This window comes from Embiotoca jacksoni, unplaced genomic scaffold (genome assembly GCF_022577435.1).
Source record: "Embiotoca jacksoni isolate LCO1_2020_lvr unplaced genomic scaffold, fEmbJac1.0.p SCAF_82, whole genome shotgun sequence".
NCBI lineage: Eukaryota > Metazoa > Chordata > Actinopteri > Embiotocidae > Embiotoca > Embiotoca jacksoni.
The window spans coordinates 1,049,388-1,068,599 of record NW_027185439.1 but is presented as its reverse complement, the minus strand read 5'-3'; the positions used below and the strand labels follow the sequence as shown (position 1 = coordinate 1,068,599).

Sequence of the window (19,212 nt, the reverse complement as noted above, 5' to 3'; positions counted from 1 at the left end):
AAAAGTCATACTATAGCATGTGTATAATATGATAAAAAAAAAAAGTCATACTATAGCATCTCTATAATATGATAAAAAAAAAGTCATACTATAGCATGTCGTCTATAATATGATAAAAAAAAGTCACTATAGCATGTCTATATTATGTTAAAAAAAATTCATACTATAGCATGTCTATAATATCATAAAAAAGTCATACTATAGCATGTCGTCTATAATATGATAAAAAAAAATGTCACACGATAGCATGTCATCTGAAATATGATAAAAAAAAGTCATACTATAGCATGTCTATAATACGATAAAAAAAAAAGTCATACTATAGCATATCATCTAAATTATGATAAAAAGTCGCATGTCTGAAAAAAAGAAAAGGAAAAAATCTGCAACAACTCAAAAGATGTTTTTAAAATGTTTTATTGCAGAATGAGCAGATTTATATGGAAAAGGCACGATGAAAACTACACATACAAATGTGTTTCAGTGAATTCTTGCTCACATTTGGTCCTGATTGGCCTCTAAATGTGTTCAGGTATGAAAACGGTTCATTTAATACATTTTACTGTGCTCTCATTAGCAACAAGCAACTATCTATAAACTGTAATCTACTCATTTTAATTATTAGTGTTATTACTGTGTTGTGCTACAGTTTACACATATTTTTCTCCACTATCAGAGAACAACTCGAGAAAATTAAGTGCATAAGTGGAAACATAATGAATACAGTCATTTCACCGTGAGAACACAGTTGTCTGATTTTTGTCCATCTTATTTTGAAGTACATACATACACATTTCATGAATAGCATTTTTAGGCTGCTCAGTTCAAACAGATCAAAAACACTCGCTGTTACTAGTTTGTATTTTTTTGCTCTGTGATTTATTTACATCAACATTCAAACAGATTCTGGTGCACATTTTTACAGGACAGCAGTTGACTGTAAATTCTCAAATTGTTGATTAAATAATGAAATCTGATCGAAGTTTGTGACCAGCACGAACAAGTCGGGTCAGAAAACACTGAGCGGAAACCATGACGACACAATCAGTTCATTCTCACCAATCTGCTCGTTCTTAACAGACACTTCTGCTCCAAAAGTTTTTGTAGTAACTCTTTCTGCAGGTTTTTCACATTAAAAGTCTTCCAGGACAGAAAAACTCTTATTGTGAAGGTCCTGTACAGGAAGTAACCGGTGAGTAAAAAACATTGTCTTAAGCAAAGTAGTGAGTTAATGTTACTCTGTTAAATTAGTGTTTTAAATAAATGTTTTTACTGATTTATCAACCAAACTCTTCATCAGTCGTCATCATCAGGAGGAAGAGTTTAGATCAACGTCTGATTCGCTGGCAAAACCGGAGAATCTAAAGTTTCAGCAGCAGGTTTTCAGTATTTTATCCCATTAGTCAACTTACAGCAGCGTTTTAACGTTAGCGTCGTATTCCAGCGCTCACGTAGAGTTACAGGCTGTAAACACCACGTCACGGGTTAGCCGCGAACGCTATGACAAAAACACGTTGTTCTTATGAAGGCTTCCGGTTCAGGTTATTTATTTATTTTTTTAATTCAAATTTACCATGTCAACAAAAAATGTGAACATGAAGAATTTAACATTGAAATTAAACTGAACTGATCGGCTCGGAAAATGTTTTACAGGACAAACGTTGAAAATACGAACTCGTCTTCTCGCGACTGAAAACTCCTTCAATAGTTTTCTGACTTTTAGCTTAAAGTCGCTCTCAGCTGGTGGAGAAACACGAGTTTTACCGGCTTTTATTTGACCTGGTTTCTACTGACGCTAACAGAGCAAATTTTTTTTTACGAGAAATTTTTTTTTTCTTTTTATAATTGATCATTTTAGTTAAAGACGTTTCTATTTTGTATTGTCGCACAAAACTGATGTAAAATATCATTATTTTGGGCTTTCTCAGCTGACTAATTAGCTTGAAAAGTTGATGACTCCTGATGATGTAAAATGACTAATGAGGCCACCTGTCGCTGTGGGCGGGGCTTAAAGGAAAAACACATTCATTTCATCTCAGAGTTTTAGTGTCTCTACACAGAATTATTTAATCAGCCAATAAAAACTGAATCACTTCACTGGTTGAACTTTTCAACTGCAGCAGAAAAACATTTAAATTAGTATTTCTGTTGTGCAAAAAACGTGTTCAATATAATAAACGTGTTTCTTTGTGATCATCTAAAGCTCTGTATCGTCCATAAATTAGAGATTATTATAAAGTCCTTTGTTTTTCAGTTGATCAATTCTATCAGTTAAAAGTTAATTTATTAAACCTTAAAATGAATTAATATCCTGAACATGAGAATCTGAAACATACATTAATCTGTCTGTTAGAGGAAAACATTGGTTTGTGTTGCCGGTCACCTGCCGGTCACCAGACGGTAACACTGAAGGTCACCTGAAGGTCGCCAGACGGTAACACTGAAGGTCACCTGAAGGTCGCCAGACGGTAACACTGAAGGTCACCTGAAGGTCGCCAGACGGTAATACCGAGCAGCTTTTACTCACTTCGTACAACAAATGAGTCCAAAGTGTTGACGGAGCTTCAGCAGAAAGTTCTGAGTCCGGAGGTTCTGTTACTACGGCGATGAGCTGAGGAGCTCCTGCCTGCGACGCATGATCTCCACGAACTCTGCACGGTCAGCCGCCGCCTGAGGAGGAAGAGGAAGAGGAGGAAGGAAGAGGTGGAGGAGGAGGAAGAGGAAGAAGGAGGAGGAGGAGGAGGAGATCAGTGGTTGCTGCCTTCATCAAAAGACTCCACTCCTGAATCACAGGTGCTCGCTGCCAGTTTCTCCTGTCGCCTCCTCATGATCTCCTGCAGCTCAGAGCCTGAACTCCTCTGCAGGAGAGGAAGAGGAGGAAGAGGAGAGGAAGTGATGAAGAAGAGATGATGAAGAGGAGATAAACAGGAAGGGAACAAAGTAGAGACAAACTGTTAGAAAACAAATATAAAAAGTAAATTCAGATCTCAGGAGACTCTTGAAGGGTTTATATACTTCTGTATTTACAGCAGGATGACTCAGCAGATCCACTGTTTCATGACTCAGCAGATCCACTGTTTCATGACTCAGCAGATCCACTGTTTCATGACTCAGCAGATCCACTGTTTCATGACTCAGCAGACAGATCCACTGTTTCATGACTCAGCAGACAGATCCACTGTTTCATGACTCAGCAGACAGATCCACTGTTTCATGACTCAGCAGACAGATCCACTGTTTCATGACTCAGCAGACAGATCCACTGTTTCATGACTCGTGAAGTTTCACCCTGAGAGTCTCCTTCAGTCTACATTAAACTCTACTGAGCGTGTGCTGTAGCTTCATGTCTGAAACCGACCTCTGGGGGGCGCCGCTGCTGCTGCAAGCTGCAAAGAGCAGGTGGATGAAAACATCTACAGTGAGGGCCAAAGGGCACGCTGGGAAACTGAGGGCGGAGCCAACCAGCTGCACAAACATCCGAGTTTGACCAACATATGGTCTGGAGCATTTAAATTCAAATAAAACTGAATTATTAGTCAATGAGTCAACAAACTGATTCATAAAACCTGCTCAAATAAATACAGAAATAATTAACATTTAATTATTAATTTATCGATACATTCCTGCAGTTTTACATTTGCATGCACATACTTACTGTATATATACTCTATTTATGTAAAACTGTAGAGATGCAGTTTATCAATATATTTAAAAAACTGTCAAAATATCTTCAGTTTTTTATTAATCAGATTATTTCAAAGCGGAATTTATTTATGTTTATTTATTGATGAGCGTCTCCTTTGGTTGAACTTTTATTTTGTAGTTTCTCTGTTTCCTGACTGAAGCTGACCTCTGACCTTTGTGCAACCAGCTACAGGTGAGAAGCTGTTCAGGTCAAATCCAACATGACTCATCAATAAAACCTTCTGCTGTCAACACTGTAAAACTACATCCAGGAAATATTTCTAACTTTTGAATGAATTGTTCATATTAAACAAATAAAGTGAATTTCTACAAATATCTGAACAGCTGTCGTCCGTTTTCAGCAGCTGATGAGACTCCAGATTAAATCTATCAGTAAATAAAACAAGATTAAAAAACATTTTCTGAAACTTCTGTTCACATGTTGAAGAAGGAAATGAAACTTAAACTGTGACGGAATAAAAGGAATTATGGGAAAAATCTACAGAAATAAAACCACAACTGTAAACAGACCCACAAAATGACTCCTATTACTGAACAGTGAGCGTAGTGTTAGCGGACCGCTAATCAAAGCTAAGCTAACTCTAGGGGGAGGCGGGGTCAGAGGTCAACAGGAAGTGTGACGTAGTGCATTCAGGGAGTTTAAGGAGGACAGCAGGAAGACAAATACTGGCGCTACCTTAAAATGCTGCTAAGAAACGTTCGGAGCTTCGTTCTGACGGCCGGAGTCACGAAAAATAGATTCAAGAGAAATTTAATGAAAAACAAAGTCAACAGGAAGTCTCAGGTTCTGAGTCAAGACTGATGAGTCGAAGGGACTTTGTTGGTCCTCGAGTCAAATCAGGACAAGAAGGAATCAAGTCACAGCGAACAGGTCGGAGTCGAGTCTAAAGTCAGGAACCAGGTACCTATTGATTGATCTTCAAACGAATTGTTGGTCTTAATTTGTGGACCAAAGTAAAGAAAAGTTGGTCCTTCAGTCAATTCTCCAATCAGGACCAACACAACCAGAATTACAGTCCTGAGTCGAGACCAAAAGTCTCAAGTTAAAGGCGCCTCTGACCCCGAATTCAAGACAACAAGGACTTAGTCAAGACTTTTATCTTGTTATTTTAAAAAATGAACTTGGTCGTAGTTTGTGGACCAAAGTAAAGACGAGACCAAAAGTCCAGAGTTAAGGAAGCTTCTTGGTCTGTAGTCAAGATAAACAAGTTCCTCTTTAAGGTCCCAATGTCGAGTCCCAAATTGGGACAAATTTGTCTCGAGGCCAACAAACCCAAACTCAAGACAGGTAAGTCAATAAGACTGACGTCAGTAAAACCACATTAAGATTGCAGTCTTAAATCAGGGAGCTGATTGGTCCCCGAGTCAAAACAAGTTGTTTGTTCAGACGGTTCGTCTAAAATCTGGAGTCTCCCAAATTTAGTCTAACAGGTCCTGATCTGGGGGCTCGTTGGGTACGTCGGGTCCTCGTTCGTGGACCAAAGTACAAACCAGAGACCAACGAGTCCAAAGTTAAAGAGGGTTCTTGGACACGAGACAAACGAGTGTTCAGTGGAAGAGGCTGGTTGGTGTCCGAGTCGTGTCCCGAACCAGATCAGGCTAACTTCTGATTTCCAAGTCAAGAAGTCTGAACTAAAGACGGAGCGTCCTCCTCAAATAAAGTCCGAAATCAGGACCGCCGACAACCAAATCGAACAACGCTGTCAGATGTCTGCTGGCAAAATGAAAAACCGATCGGCTCTACAAGTTTTTAGAAAATCTTTTTGGCTCCGGAAAGACGTGAGGTAACATCAAGTCAAAGGTCAAAAGGTCATTGGTGTCAATTCATCCAGTCGAAGTCATCAGATTCACGACTCGAGCAGAAGATGAAATGTGACGGAGTCCTTTGGAGACGTCGCGGCCGGCAGAACGAAGCGGTGAACGCGTTGACGTGAAGACGATACCTGAACAACGCAGATACAGTCAGAAGATCAAAGGAGGCTCAGAAGAAAACCTGCAGATGGAAACAGACACCAAACACCAGAACCGTGGAAGACCAACACAGGAGGAGGAGGAGGAGGAGGAGGAGACGCTCCTCAGGAGGAGGAGGAGGAGGACACTCCTCAGCAGGAGGCGCTCCTCAGGAGGAGGACGCTCCTGAGGAGGAGGACGCAGTGTCCTCATCCCTGTTTGAACATTCAGTTCACTGAGACACTGGTGCTGCTGGAGTTTACCTCCGTCTGTGCAGCAGCGCCACCTACTGCGTGTCTGTTTCCATGGAAACAAGTTAAACTAGAACTAAAGTCTTCTTCCAACAAATGCAGCTCTCAGAATTATCGACAATTTATCAGCTGCAAATATGTGAAATTAGAAGTTTATAAAAGCTGCTGCTGTTTTATATTTAATAAAAATATCTTCAAGAAAAAAATATGTTTCTAAATGTTTAATTATGGAGTAAAATATTTTGTTTTTAATGTTTATAAGGTTTTATTTTACCTATTAATAAAAACTGTAAATTTATTTTGTATAGTTTGTTTTCCTGTTGACATTGAAATAAAAATCAAAGAAAAAAATTTCCAGAATTTCTTTCACCACAAAAAAATAATTTACTATTAAATCAAAAATAATTATAATAATAATAATAATAATTGTTTTCCAAAGAAATGGTATATTTACTGATCTATATTTTCACGCAGGTGAATAAATTGAATAATGTATGTTTTTAAACAACTAATTGTTCAGTTTATAGTATTAGAAGTTGTTAAATGGAGGAAAGTAGAATCAGGCACAAACAGCTGCTGCTGCATAATATGTTTTATGACACTAACATTTTAATTATTCGTTATTTAACTTTAAAGCATAAATAATCACCACTCGGGTGTTCGAGAAGTTTTACAGTCTGAAAATCAGGATGTCGGCACCCTCTGGTGGACAAACTGACTAAAAATGTAGATCTCTGATGTCTCAGAATATTTTAATAAATCGTTTTCTAAAATCTATAACTTCCTGAGATTATTAACTGAAGCTGTTGTAACTCCACAGTTTGATCTCCGTTCATGTGATCAATAAAATCAGATCTGAAATAAATCAGTTTTTCCTTCTGAAGTCGATCGAGTGTCTTTCAGCTCGTCTGTTTGCTGCTGCTCTCATTTGTCTGATCGACCAATCAGCTGGCTGGAAGCTCGACCAAACAACAACACGGTCCAATAAAAAAAAAAAACAACAATAATAACCAATAAATAATATTAATATAAAAAAACTCCCCTGAAGACCAACTGACAGTAAAACGGACTGTATTTTAAAATTAAGACTTCATTCTCTGAATATTACAGCTTTACTCTCAAAATGTGAAAACGCAAAACAAATATAATGTAGAAATATAAAGGTTTTATTCCAATTTGTGATTTTATTGTCTGATTATTATGTTCGTAAAATATGTCTGAAAACTCAAAATACTGGCTTTAATGTGAAAAGATTAATTCTCTGAATATTCAAACTTTATTCTGAAAATATTTAAACAAAAACGTATTCCTAAATTATTCAAACTATTGTTGAATTTCACATTTATTTTATAAATGTCAGAACTTTAATCTCCAAACATTTCAACTGTATTCTTGAAATATTAAAAATATATTCTCAAAATAATAAAACGGTTTTCACAAAATATTACTACTAGAGATTATCAGGAGTCTGAATATTATAACTTGAATCTTCAAATAACAACAATTTTAAACTATCGTTTCAATTATAAAGGTTTTATTCTTAATACAAATTTATTCTGTAATTATTATACCTCTCGGATATCCAGCTTTATTTTGAAAATATTCAAACTTTGTTCTGCTAAATTACCTATTTATTCTGTAGATATTATGTTTTTCTTCAGTCTGAGTCAAATTGCTCCCTCTTTGGTTTTTTTTTTGTATTTTTGCATGTCGTTCTTCAGTTTCTGATGTTTTTAAATGTTTTAATACGTTTTTCCAGAAGCAGCCGCCTGTCTGAGACTTGATGAGTGTAGTTTTCAGGTGTTTTCCCGTCACTCACCTCCAGCGCCGCCTTCTGCACGGTGACCTGACTGAAGACTCGAGCGCCGTCGTCAGGACAAACCGTCTTCAGCTCCTCCTTGTTGAGGGAGAAGAGCTGAGCTCCGGTCAGGACGCCCAGGCTGGTGATGGTACTGCACCCCCACGGGCACACAGCAGGGACATATACAGCATTAAATATGATATACAGGGATATTAAATATAATATACAGGGATATTAAATATAATATATAGCACTAAATATGATATACAGGGATATTAAATATAATATACAGGGATATTAAATATAATATACAGCATTAAATATGATATACAGGGATATTAAATATAATATACAGCATTAAATATTATATACAGAATTAAATATGATATACAGGGATTTTAAATATAATATACAGCGTTAAATATGATATACAGCATTAAATATGATATACAGGGATATTAAATATGATATACAGCATTAAATATGATATACAGGGATTTTAAATATAATATACAGCATTAAATATGATATACGGGGATATTAAATATGATATACAGGGATATTAAATAAGATATATATAGGGATATTAAATATGGTATACAGGGATATTAAATATAATATACAGCATTAAATATGATATACAGCATTAAATATGATATACAGGGATATTAAATATAATATACAGGGATATTAAATATAATATACAGCATTAAATATGATATACAGGGATATTAAATATAATATACAGCACTAAATATAACTGGGAGGAGGTTTGAAGTGAGACTCACACGGGGCTGAAGCCTTTGGCCTCCAACCAGGTTCTGACGTCGTCTGGACTCGAGTCGTACGTGATGCTGACGGCCGTTTGGCTGCTGCTGCGACTCGGAACCGGAAACTTCTTCTGAGCGCTACGACCCAAAGTCAGTCGGTGCATCAACTCGTCCTGGACCTCCTCCATGTTGGACTTCCTGCCTGCAGGAGCCCCAAAACACCACCAGAGGTCAGTCAGCAGGAAACACGCAAACATGGTGGCTTTATATTTATCTCGTTTACTTTCATTAATACAAAAACAAAAATATAAACGTCCTGATATTACGAGGAGGAAGATGAAATCTTTCAAGAATGAAGTCAAAACTTACAAAAAGGCTGAATATTTTCAGAATAAAGCTGAAATATAAAGTATGGACTTAATATTTCAATAATAACATATATCATATTTAATATTTAATAAACAACACTAGAATGGTTAAATATTTTGAAAAAATAATTGACAAAAATTGGAATAATGTTTTCAGAAAAAACTGGAGAATAGTCTAAAAAGTTTAAATAGTAATAAAGTAATTAATTAAGTTAAACGTTACCATAAAAATATCCTGATTATTTAAAAAAAAATCTACATAAATAAAGAATTTAAGATCAAATTAGATTAAATAATTTGAATCACAGAAAATTTGTAAGTTTAAAGAATGAAGACTGAAGTTACAAAAATAATATTTCGAGAATAAAGTTCATATTTCAGAATTTTTTAAGTATGCAACTTTTCCTGACTTCACATTATTCTTTAAAACATGAATTTTGCACATTTGTTGTAAAAATTTCTTGACTACATTTCTGAAATTTTATAAGTATCTTCTTGAAATGTAGGAAAATAAAACTTTATTGTTTTTGGTTTCCTCAAGTAAGTTTCAGAATCGACAGGTTGAGAAGACGTGTTTCTTAGTTGAACATCTTATTTAGTTGGTGTGATGATTGACTGACGTCCGCCGGCGGCTCGCTGGCCGCTCGGTTCCCTCATGGCGACGCTGTTGGTGTCGCTGGCCGTGCTGCCGTTCTGGCGGCTGATGGCGCCGACGCCGGCCGGCTTGGCGGGCTCGGCGGCCGGAGGAGGCAGGGGCGGCGTGGGGAGCCTGGCGGGGGCGGGAGGGGGCGGCGTGGGGGCCGGGGGCATCGGCGTGGCAACGGGTTTACTGGGGACAAAGTCCGTCCTCGTGGTTTGTTTCTGCAGGGGACCGTTTTAATTCACACATTTTATTTTGAAAGTCCTGCTGAGTTTCAGTCTGAAGGAAGTTGAACAGAGACTTTAGACTTTGAATTTATTTTAACGTGATAACAACTAAATTTAACTTTTGGGTTAAAACTGTTAGCATGTCAATATGTTTTTACAACTTAACTGAACATGATAAAAACTTGTGGGTGTGAAACTATTGTAATGCTAACCTTAGCGCGCTACCATGCTAAAGCATCATATTGAGTATATTATGGTCGCATTATTTATAGTAATAATGATAAGGATATATTACGTCTCAAACAAACTGAGCCTCTGTCCAAATATTTCAGACCTTCAGAATAAAGTGTATTTCCAGGATGTTTGTTTGTTGTTGTTTACCTCGTTCAACTCTCCCAGCAGTTGCTGAAACGTAAAGACGGAGGTGATGAGACCGAGCAACAACATTTTGACAGAGCTTCTAGTTTAGTTCACTAAAAATACACACCTGACCCTAGAAAACCATTTAAAAGAACAGTCCTGCATTCAGTGAAATATTCCTGCTCGCTGTCACGGTTAGCCTAGCTTAGCATCAAGCTACTGTCTGAATAAAATGTCATTTTATTGAGACGTTGTTGTAAATGTTAAACCGTGATGTAAAAACAAAAACACAGTTTAAACCACAACTAACTAACATTAAGTTGACAACATTTTCATAATATATAATTTCTTTGGCATTTTCTGAACAAAAACTGTAAAATGTTTGATATTTTCAGCTTCTTTTCTTTTACAGAGTAAAATAAAACTGTTTTGGACTGTTTGATCTGAAGATGTCGGTTTGACGCTTAATTATATCAAAAATTTAATACAAGTTCATATTTTCAGAAATTTTACAGCTAAATACATTTAATTAATTAAAGATTAATTAATGATAAAAAAATTAATCAAAAATGTACATCTCTGAAAATGCTGGAGCAGAATTTTCAATAAACTGACAATGTGTTGTAAATATAATCTTTTACTTTCTACGTTGAAACACATTAAGTTACTTGAATAAAGTGAAATAAAAACCGAATAAAAACTACATCAGCCGTGAGCCACCGTCTGTATGATGTCTTGGATGGAAACAAGCGTTCAATTATAAATCGACTCCAAATTAGCTAACGCTAACTGCTGCTAAATCCACGTGACATCATTCTCCAACATGTGGGACTGTTCCTTTAAGATCTGCAGCACAGCAAACAGCAGGAAGTCAAAAACTACTGGAGTCAACATTTCAAACTAAAAGCACACAGCCCGACTCGTCCTACCTTAAACATCTCAAATTCCTTCTTTGGCATCATAAGCTTGAACCAATCAGAGATAAAACATGAGACAGTGATGGAAGAGGAAGTGAGAGGGTGATGGAACAGGAAGTGACACGATGGCGCTGCGTGCTCGGTACCTGTATGGTGTGGCTGTAGACGGGCTCTCCGCGGCCCGTTACGTCCACCGCTTTGGTGATCTCCAGGATGTTGTTTGGCACATAGCCGGATGCCCCGCAGCCGTTACGGACCTTCCACCACTGCTTCCTGTCATCCAGAACCTGACAGACGAGGATCAGGGACCAGACAGCGGCAGGTAAATAATCAAACATCATAATTCAGTGTGTTTATGTATAAACTGCCTGTAAATAAAGTGCAAACATGCAGAAAAACAACTGCTGCATCATATTTTTTAAATCACTGACGTGCCACTGAAGAAGGAAAACGTTCACTTTGTTTTGAAAATACAATAAATACTAATGTACCAAAGTATGAAATGAATAAATCAGAAGTGAAGACATTTTATAAAATGTGCTGTTTTACCTCGACAACCTCGTCTTTGAAGACCGACAGCTCCGTGTTGTTTCTCGCCTCAAAGTCATATTTAGATTTGGCAAACAGTTTCTGGGATCCTCGGCCGTCCATGTCGAAGCTTCAGAAACACATCGTCAATATAAATACAGCACAAAAAACAAATCAAAACAAACATCAATTTAACCCTGAAAATGATTCATTTGGGGAACTTCTGAGGAAACGCTGCGTTATTTTCCGCCGCTATGCAGACGACACCCGGATTTACATTCATGCAGCGTTTTCTGGAAGTTTGTGTAAAACTTTAAAAGTATGCAATTTTCTATGTAAAATGTTCCAAAAATGTGCAGAAATCTGATGAAAACCAAAAATGAATCCATTTAAAAACTCTTTAAATTGAACTTAAAATACCTTTTAAACAATCTGTTCACAAACTGAAGTGAAAAACAAAAATCACAGTGAATGTAGAGAACGTGGATTATTTAAAGTGATAATCTGGATGAATATGGAGTGATGTCTGATGTTTTTACAGCCGTGGAGAAACGTCCCACTGGGAGATCAGACTGCTGAGAGGGAAACGTGAAGTTTAAAGATAAAACGAGTCGATAGAAACAAATCAGAATTCAGAAGAAGAAACGTCTGAAGAAAGTTTCATTTTTAGGTTTAAAGCTGCAAATCAGACGAGTAAAATCAAGAAAAAGAACGTTGATGAAGGAAGCAGAAGAACGTTTTACTCACCAATTAAAATATTAATACTGAAGAGGGTAAATAAATCAATACGTTAATCTATAAATTATAATAAATACAGATGATGACGTATAAATAAATTTAGTTCAACGTTTCAGATGATCCACTTTGTTTTTCTGCATCTATGAAATCAATAAAAATGTATAAATACAGAAATAAATAAGTATAAGAAATTAAGTGAAAATAATAACAAACATATTAATCATTAAATTCCAAACAGGTATTTATCTACTTATAAGTTCTTATTCATGAATCAACCTCAAACTCATTTGTTTATATAAAGAACGAAAATAAAGGTATAAAAAATGAATTCCATATTAATTAGTTTCTATATTTGTTTATTTTTTAATCTATTTACTGCTGAATTTTTTATTATTGTTAGAATTATGATAATTATCTTATAATATTTATATTATTTTCATTGTTTGTTTGTTTTTTAAATAAAAAATACCATCTTTATTTAATGTATCATTATTATTTTTGTTATTCTTGTTATTTTCAACATGTATGTATTTAATATGTCCTCTGGTGAGTAAAGCGCTGCGAGGCTTCAATAGGTCGGACAGAGTGGGCGGTTCTCCAGGGCGTCATGTGACCTGAGTTACCGGTCCACATGGCGGCTGACGGCCTGTTTGAACGCCGCCACGGCCGCGTCCTGGTCCAGCAGCTGCATGCGTTTGTAGGCGGTGTTGGCGAGCGCGTACCCGTCGGCTGGAGGGAACCTCTGCAGCGCCACCTGCTGTACACGGAGAGAAACACGCCACATTAAAAACACAACACGTGAAGACAGCGTGTCACCGTCACCACGGGTATCATCTGCAGAACCAGTGTCAGAACCAGAACCAGTGTCGGACCTCCTGCGCGAGCCGCAGACGCAGATCCTCGTGTCTCTGGACGTCGGCGAGACTTTCGGCCAGCTGGGTCACTTCCTGTTCTCGACTGGGAGTCGCCGCCGGCAACACGGGAGGTTCCCATCGGTCACGGAACCGCAGAACATATGGAGGGAAGTAGTGGTCCTTCGGCCACTCCAACCTGGAGAACATCAGAACATCAGAGGAACAGCACCAACAGAACCAGGCCGCTCCGTTAGAACCGACGCAGTCTCACCTGCATCTGGTCCATCCTTCTCCCAGAGAAACCCACAGGTGGCGCTCTTCTGCTGTTCCGGAAGAATGGAGGAAGTCAATGGACTCTCTGGTCAGAAGAGGAACCACAACACTACGGGCAAGATCCACACTGGAGGTCTGGATCACCTGTGTGTGTGTGTGTGTGTGTGTGTGTGTGTGTGTGTGTGTGTGTGTGTGTGTGTGTGTGTGTGTGTGTGGTGGGGGGGGGGTGTTGTAGGAGGAGGAGGAGCAGAATAAAACGTCTGATTTGTTCTTCAAAATAAAGTTATAAATTCATAATTTTTTTGTAGAATCCTAAATAAAAGCATCAGCAGTGTTTTACCATCCTGAGAGGAGTAAACAGGAAGTGGACCAGCTCCACGGCGCTTGGGTTCTGGATGTGGTCCTTCAGCTGCCCCTGCAGGTCAGAACGAAACACACACACACACACACTGAGCCGGTTCTGAAGGTTCTGAAGGTCCACAAACGTGTTTCAGGATCAAACTACGGAGGCCCTGAAGGTCAAAACATAAAAAACAATTCACCAAATTAAACTTGTCTTTTCATATTGAGTGAATTGTTTTTGTGTTTTGACCTTCAGGGCCACCGTAGCAGTAATAAAACTCTGGACCTACTGTATGCTAATGCCATGGATGCATACAGTACTACTGCCCTTCCCCCCCTTGGTAGATCAGACCACAACCTGGTCCTGCTGACTCCCAAGTATGTTCCCCTGGTGCAGAGGCAGCCTGTGACCACCAGGACTGTGAGGAGGTGGACACAGGAGGCTAAAGACGCCCTGCAGGACTGCTTTGAGTCCACGGACTGGGACGTGCTGTGTGGACCACATGGGGAGGACATCAACAGCAGGACGGACTGTATCACAGAATACATCAAATTCTGTGAACACTCCACCGTACCATCCCGGACTGTAAAATGCTTCCCCAACAATAAACCGTGGATCACCAGTGACCTGAAAGTTCTTCTTAATAAGAAGAAAGCAGCCTTCAGGTCTGGGGACAGGGAGGAGCTCAGGAGAGTGCAGCGCCACCTGAAGGAGAAGATGAGGAAGTGCAAGGACTCCTACAGGAGGAAGCTGGAGGCCAAACTCCAGCAGAACAACATGAGGGAGGTGTGGACCGGTATGAAGGAGATTACTGGGTTCAAGGGGAGAGAGAGACAACCAGGGGGAACCTGGAGAGGAACAACCAGGGGGAACCTGGAGAGGAGCAACCAGGGGGAACCTGGAGAGGAACAATCAGAGGGAACCTGGAGAGGAACAACCAGGGGGCTCCCTGGAGAGGAACAACCAGGGGGAACCTGGAGAGGAGAAACCAGGGGGAACCTGGAGAGGTCAAATGAGCTAAACTGAGAGTTCTGGGAAAGGAGGTGGACATGGTGGAGGAGTACAAGTACCTGGTGTCTCCATGACAACAGACTGAAATGGAAGACCAACATCAACGCTGTCTACAAGAAGGTGATGAGTCGACTCTTTTTCTTGAGGAAACTTCAATCCTTCAATGTGTGCAGCAAGATGTTGGAGATGTTCTACCATCTGTTGTGGCCAGTGAACTGTACTTCTAGTAGTCTGCTGGGGGGGCAGCATTGGAGCCGGAGACACCAACAGACTTAACAAACTGGTGAAGAAGGCCGGCTCCATTATCGGCTACAAACTGGACAGTCTGGAAAAGGTGGTGGAGAGGAGGACGCTGAACAAACTATTATCCATATTGGATAATCCTGACCACCCTCTCCACCTGCTGCAGGGACAGAGGAGGACGTTCTCTAAAAGACTTCTCCAGCTGCTGTCACAAGGACAGATACAGGAGATCATTCCTGATACAGGAGATCATTCCTGATACAGGAGATCATTCCTGACACAGGAGATCATTCCTGACACAGGAGATCATTCCCGATACAGGAGATCATTCCAGATACAGGAGATCATTACTGATACAGATCATTATTGATACAGGAGATCATTCCTGACACAGGAGATCATTCCAGATACAGGAGATCATTCCTGATACAGGAGATCATTCCAGATACAGGAGATCATTCCAGATACAGGAGATCGTTCCTGATACAGGAGATCATTCCTGACACAGGAGATCATTCCTGACACAGGAGATCATTCCAGATACAGGAGATCATTCCCGATACAGGAGATCATTCCAGATACAGGAGATCATTACTGATACAGATCATTATTGATACAGGAGATCATTCCTGATACAGGAGATCATTCCCGATACAGGAGATCATTCCTGATACAGGAGATCATTCCTGCCCACTGCAATAAGACTGTACAATAACTCACCTCTGGCAAAATCCATCACAGTACAATAACACTGTTGACTGTGTTTCTTGGTTTGTTTGTATATAATATATATAGATATATACTGTACTGTATAAACTGTGTATTTTATATTTTATATTTATATTTTTTTACTGCTATTTACTGCTATTTTATTGCTTTTCTATTATTCTATTCTATTCTATTATTTTATTCTGTTATTTCTATTATTATCTTATTGCTTCTGTATGCTGCTGTAGCGAAAAAAATTTCCCCTCGGGGATTAATAAAGTAAAAACCTACCTACCTACCTACCTACCTAGCAGACATCTGATGATTCTGAGACTGGGAAGGATATTTGTATCAATAATAATGATCTGCAGCTCTGACAGAAATAATTCCTGATCAATAATCAATCGTTAAGGACTCAGCAGGAAGTGTGAAGCAGGAAGTACCAGCTGGTTGAAGGCGTGTTTGAACTTCTGCAGACAGTCGACGAACTCGTCCTCGCCAGGAGGTTTGGAGCGGAGCGTCAGGACGCCCTCTGGTGGACAGACAGGTGAGAGCAGGTCATCGTCGGAGACAAACATTCATGTCATAACTTGCTTTTTACAGAACAGTTCAGGCGATCTAAACCTGTCATCATCTATTCTGATCAAATTTACAGATTGTTAATGTCAGCCTTTTTATATAAAAAAATAATTTGACATGTATCTCACCATTAAATATCATCAGCAGAGATTTATTTTTATAATAATGTAGAGAAGATTGTTTTGAATCTGTAAATATCTGAACCATGTTTATGGGACACTATGACTCAGCAAATTGAGATTAATATGCACTTATGTCATCGTTTAATTTTGACTACAACTTTTCTATCATATTTGATCTTTTTAAAGACTATGTTTATTTGATGATGCTGTTTTCAGATTCACGGTCCTTGAACGCACCACCAGACGGACGCCCTGAGCTCACCTCCCGGACCTTTCTTCTTGCCCTTCTTGTTCTTCTTCCTCCTTGACAGCTCGCTGAAGGCTTCAGCCGCCTTCTGCAGTTTGGTGACGAAGAACTCGATGTCGTCCAGGATGTGATTCAGGATTTGCTGCAGATGAAATAATAAATCAAGTATTGATTCTCCTTCAGGTGACTTTTCCTCCGACGGATGATTAAACGCTCCGTCGTACCGCCTCTCTTTTACGTAATCAGATTTCCCTCCAAAGCTTCCGAACTCTGATTGCGTTCTTCGGTGGGATTAAATCTGCGTGAACTCGTTCGACCTCCTGCAGCTGCTCTCGGATCAGATCTAAAACAGATGTGGGGACTCACCACGTCGCGGTCCACCCAGGCCGCCTTCGCGTCCGCATCCTCCGCCAGCTGCCGCCGCTCGTCTGCAGGGGGCGACAGAGAGCAGCGACACCGTCGTCATTTAACACATGAAAGTCTGAGAGATTAAATCTGTTTCATCATCAGGAAGGATTTTATTTTATTGATTCATGTTTCCCCTCCAGACACTAATACTAATACCAATAATAATAACAATAATAATAATAATAATAATAATAAATCGTTATCAAATATTATCCTAAATAATTAACTTTTATCTCCATGGTTCTCTAAATTTAATAAATAAATAAAAAAACATCAGAGTTCAAATATTTATGATGTACAGCAGGATTATTATCTCATCTATTATAGATTTATTCTTTTATCAGGTAGTATTTAAAAATAATCTCAATTTGCAATGTTCTTTTGCAATTTTACAAAAAAAAAATCTGCAGCAAAATCAAACATTTTGATCGCAACAATCACAAAAAAACACTTTTCACTCTCAGATTCATTATTTGATTTTTACTTTCCGGGTGACATCACTCACCGTCTTGTTGCTCATTGGTCCACGCTGACCAGGCGGCCACTCGGCTCTTCACATCCACCTGATTGGATGGCGGCGGCGGTTCAGGGGCGGGAGCGGCGGGGGGCGGGGGGATGATACCGTCGCTCTTCAGGATCATCCTGCAGACAGACAGATGGGGGGCGGTGGGGGAGGGGGATCAGCCAATCAGCTGCCAGCGTGAGAAACAGGATGTGATGAAGAGTGTGAGGAAGACTCACTTCAGAGCCTCTGGCCGCTTCTTTCCTTTCCCGCCTTTGGCATCGATGATGGCACTTTCTATGTCGGCCTGAATCAGATTTGCCTGTCGGTACAGAAACTCGTTTTATTTACGTGTTTAACAGATAAAAGATGTGAAAATATAAATTTGGTTTCATTGATCTGATCAGAAAACAGGTTTCTGTGTAAAAACCTCTGGTGGAGTCCCGCAGGGCTCCGAACTTGGTCCTCTACAGTTTACATTACATCTGTTTTCAGGGTTTTTATTGGTCAGGATCTTCTGGCCAATCAGAGGCGGCCTACCTTGATGTTGTCACACTGGAACAGGTGCAGGTCCGGTTTGTTCTGACCCGACTCTTTACACACCAGAGCCAAGATGGAGTCGTAGCTGCATGCGTTCATCACGGCCTGGCAGTGCTGGATCGACCCGACGGGGAAGTTCTCCAGCTCATTCTGAGGAGACACGGGTCGGGAGGTCAGAGGTCAGAAGTCACATGAGCCTTTAAAGCCTCGCAGCCAGTTCCACAAAACACCTTCAAGTTTTCCTTCAAATAAATCTGAACCACAAAAATCTCTCAAGTCTTCTCCTTCAGGTTCCTTTAAGAACTCACTTCGGTATTTAAGATTTTCTTAAGTTATCAACAACTTCAATCAGTCTCCACAATATTTGCGAGAGCATAAAATTTTGCAAAAAGTCTTGCAATTTTTTTCACAAAAAACATTGTGAACAGAAACTCTGCAGGAAGTATGACATCATAAAGTCGCCCTTTCAAAATAAAACTGATTTTATTCCCAAAATAAGTGTTCATTTACAACCATGAATGCTCCGCCCCCTCTCCTCTCACCAGCAAAACGAACTGCTGCTAGCTAACAACAGTAAATGACGGGGTTTGTGGGAAATGTGGTCTCATTGTGTGTAGCTGTCAATCAAACTTCCCAGTTGCGTCTCACCTTGGTCTCCTGGTCGATGAGGCTCACCGTCTTCTCCTCCACCTGCAGCAGCATCTCCTGCGTCCACACCTTTCCTTTGGCATCCAGGAGGCGGAGCCGGCGGATTCCGTCGTCCACGGTAACCATCCCGTCTTTACGGTCCAACAAGAATGTCGTCAGGTGCTGAAAGGAAACACGGCTAACACACGTTAGAGTCCAACACGGCTATCACACGTTAGAGTCCAACACGGCTAACACACGTTAGAGTCCAACACGGCTATCACACGTTAGAGTCCAACACGGCTATCACACGTTAGAGTCCAACACGGCTAACACACGTTAGAGTCCAACACGGCTATCACACGTTAGAGTCCAACACGGCTAACACACGTTAGAGTCCAACACGGCTAACACACGTTAGAGTCCAACACGGCTAACACACGTTAGAGTCCAACACGGCTAACACACGTTAGAGTCCAACACGGCTAACACACGTTAGA

At 39.7% G+C, this 19,212-nt stretch overlaps 1 protein-coding gene across 4 annotated transcripts in view; it reads right to left on the bottom strand.

Moving 5' to 3' along the window:
• Positions 1–407: 407 nt before the first annotated feature.
• eps8a (EGFR pathway substrate 8a, signaling adaptor) overlaps positions 408–19,212 on the bottom strand; it is a 35,841-nt gene continuing 17,036 nt past the window's right edge. Inside the window, exons 5-22 of one of the 4 annotated variants that reach the window (XM_069139389.1) lie at positions 18,734–18,895; positions 18,086–18,235; positions 17,785–17,867; positions 17,549–17,685; positions 17,002–17,063; positions 16,651–16,777; positions 16,131–16,219; positions 13,723–13,797; positions 13,381–13,526; positions 13,128–13,305; positions 12,879–13,012; positions 11,539–11,647; positions 11,136–11,276; positions 10,094–10,117; positions 9,466–9,706; positions 8,496–8,679; positions 7,726–7,858; positions 408–2,858 (exon numbers count right to left, since the gene is read on the bottom strand). In XM_069139389.1, coding sequence (XP_068995490.1) covers positions 2,748–2,858; positions 7,726–7,858; positions 8,496–8,679; positions 9,466–9,706; positions 10,094–10,117; positions 11,136–11,276; positions 11,539–11,647; positions 12,879–13,012; positions 13,128–13,305; positions 13,381–13,526; positions 13,723–13,797; positions 16,131–16,219; positions 16,651–16,777; positions 17,002–17,063; positions 17,549–17,685; positions 17,785–17,867; positions 18,086–18,235; positions 18,734–18,895 — 2,286 coding nt within the window. In that variant the 3' untranslated portion in view covers positions 408–2,747. The remainder of the gene's footprint in view (positions 2,859–7,725; positions 7,859–8,495; positions 8,680–9,465; positions 9,707–10,093; positions 10,118–11,135; positions 11,277–11,538; positions 11,648–12,878; positions 13,013–13,127; positions 13,306–13,380; positions 13,527–13,722; positions 13,798–16,130; positions 16,220–16,650; positions 16,778–17,001; positions 17,064–17,548; positions 17,686–17,784; positions 17,868–18,085; positions 18,236–18,733; positions 18,896–19,212) is intronic. The other 3 variants (XM_069139393.1, XM_069139390.1, XM_069139392.1) reach the window with 3 other exon arrangements.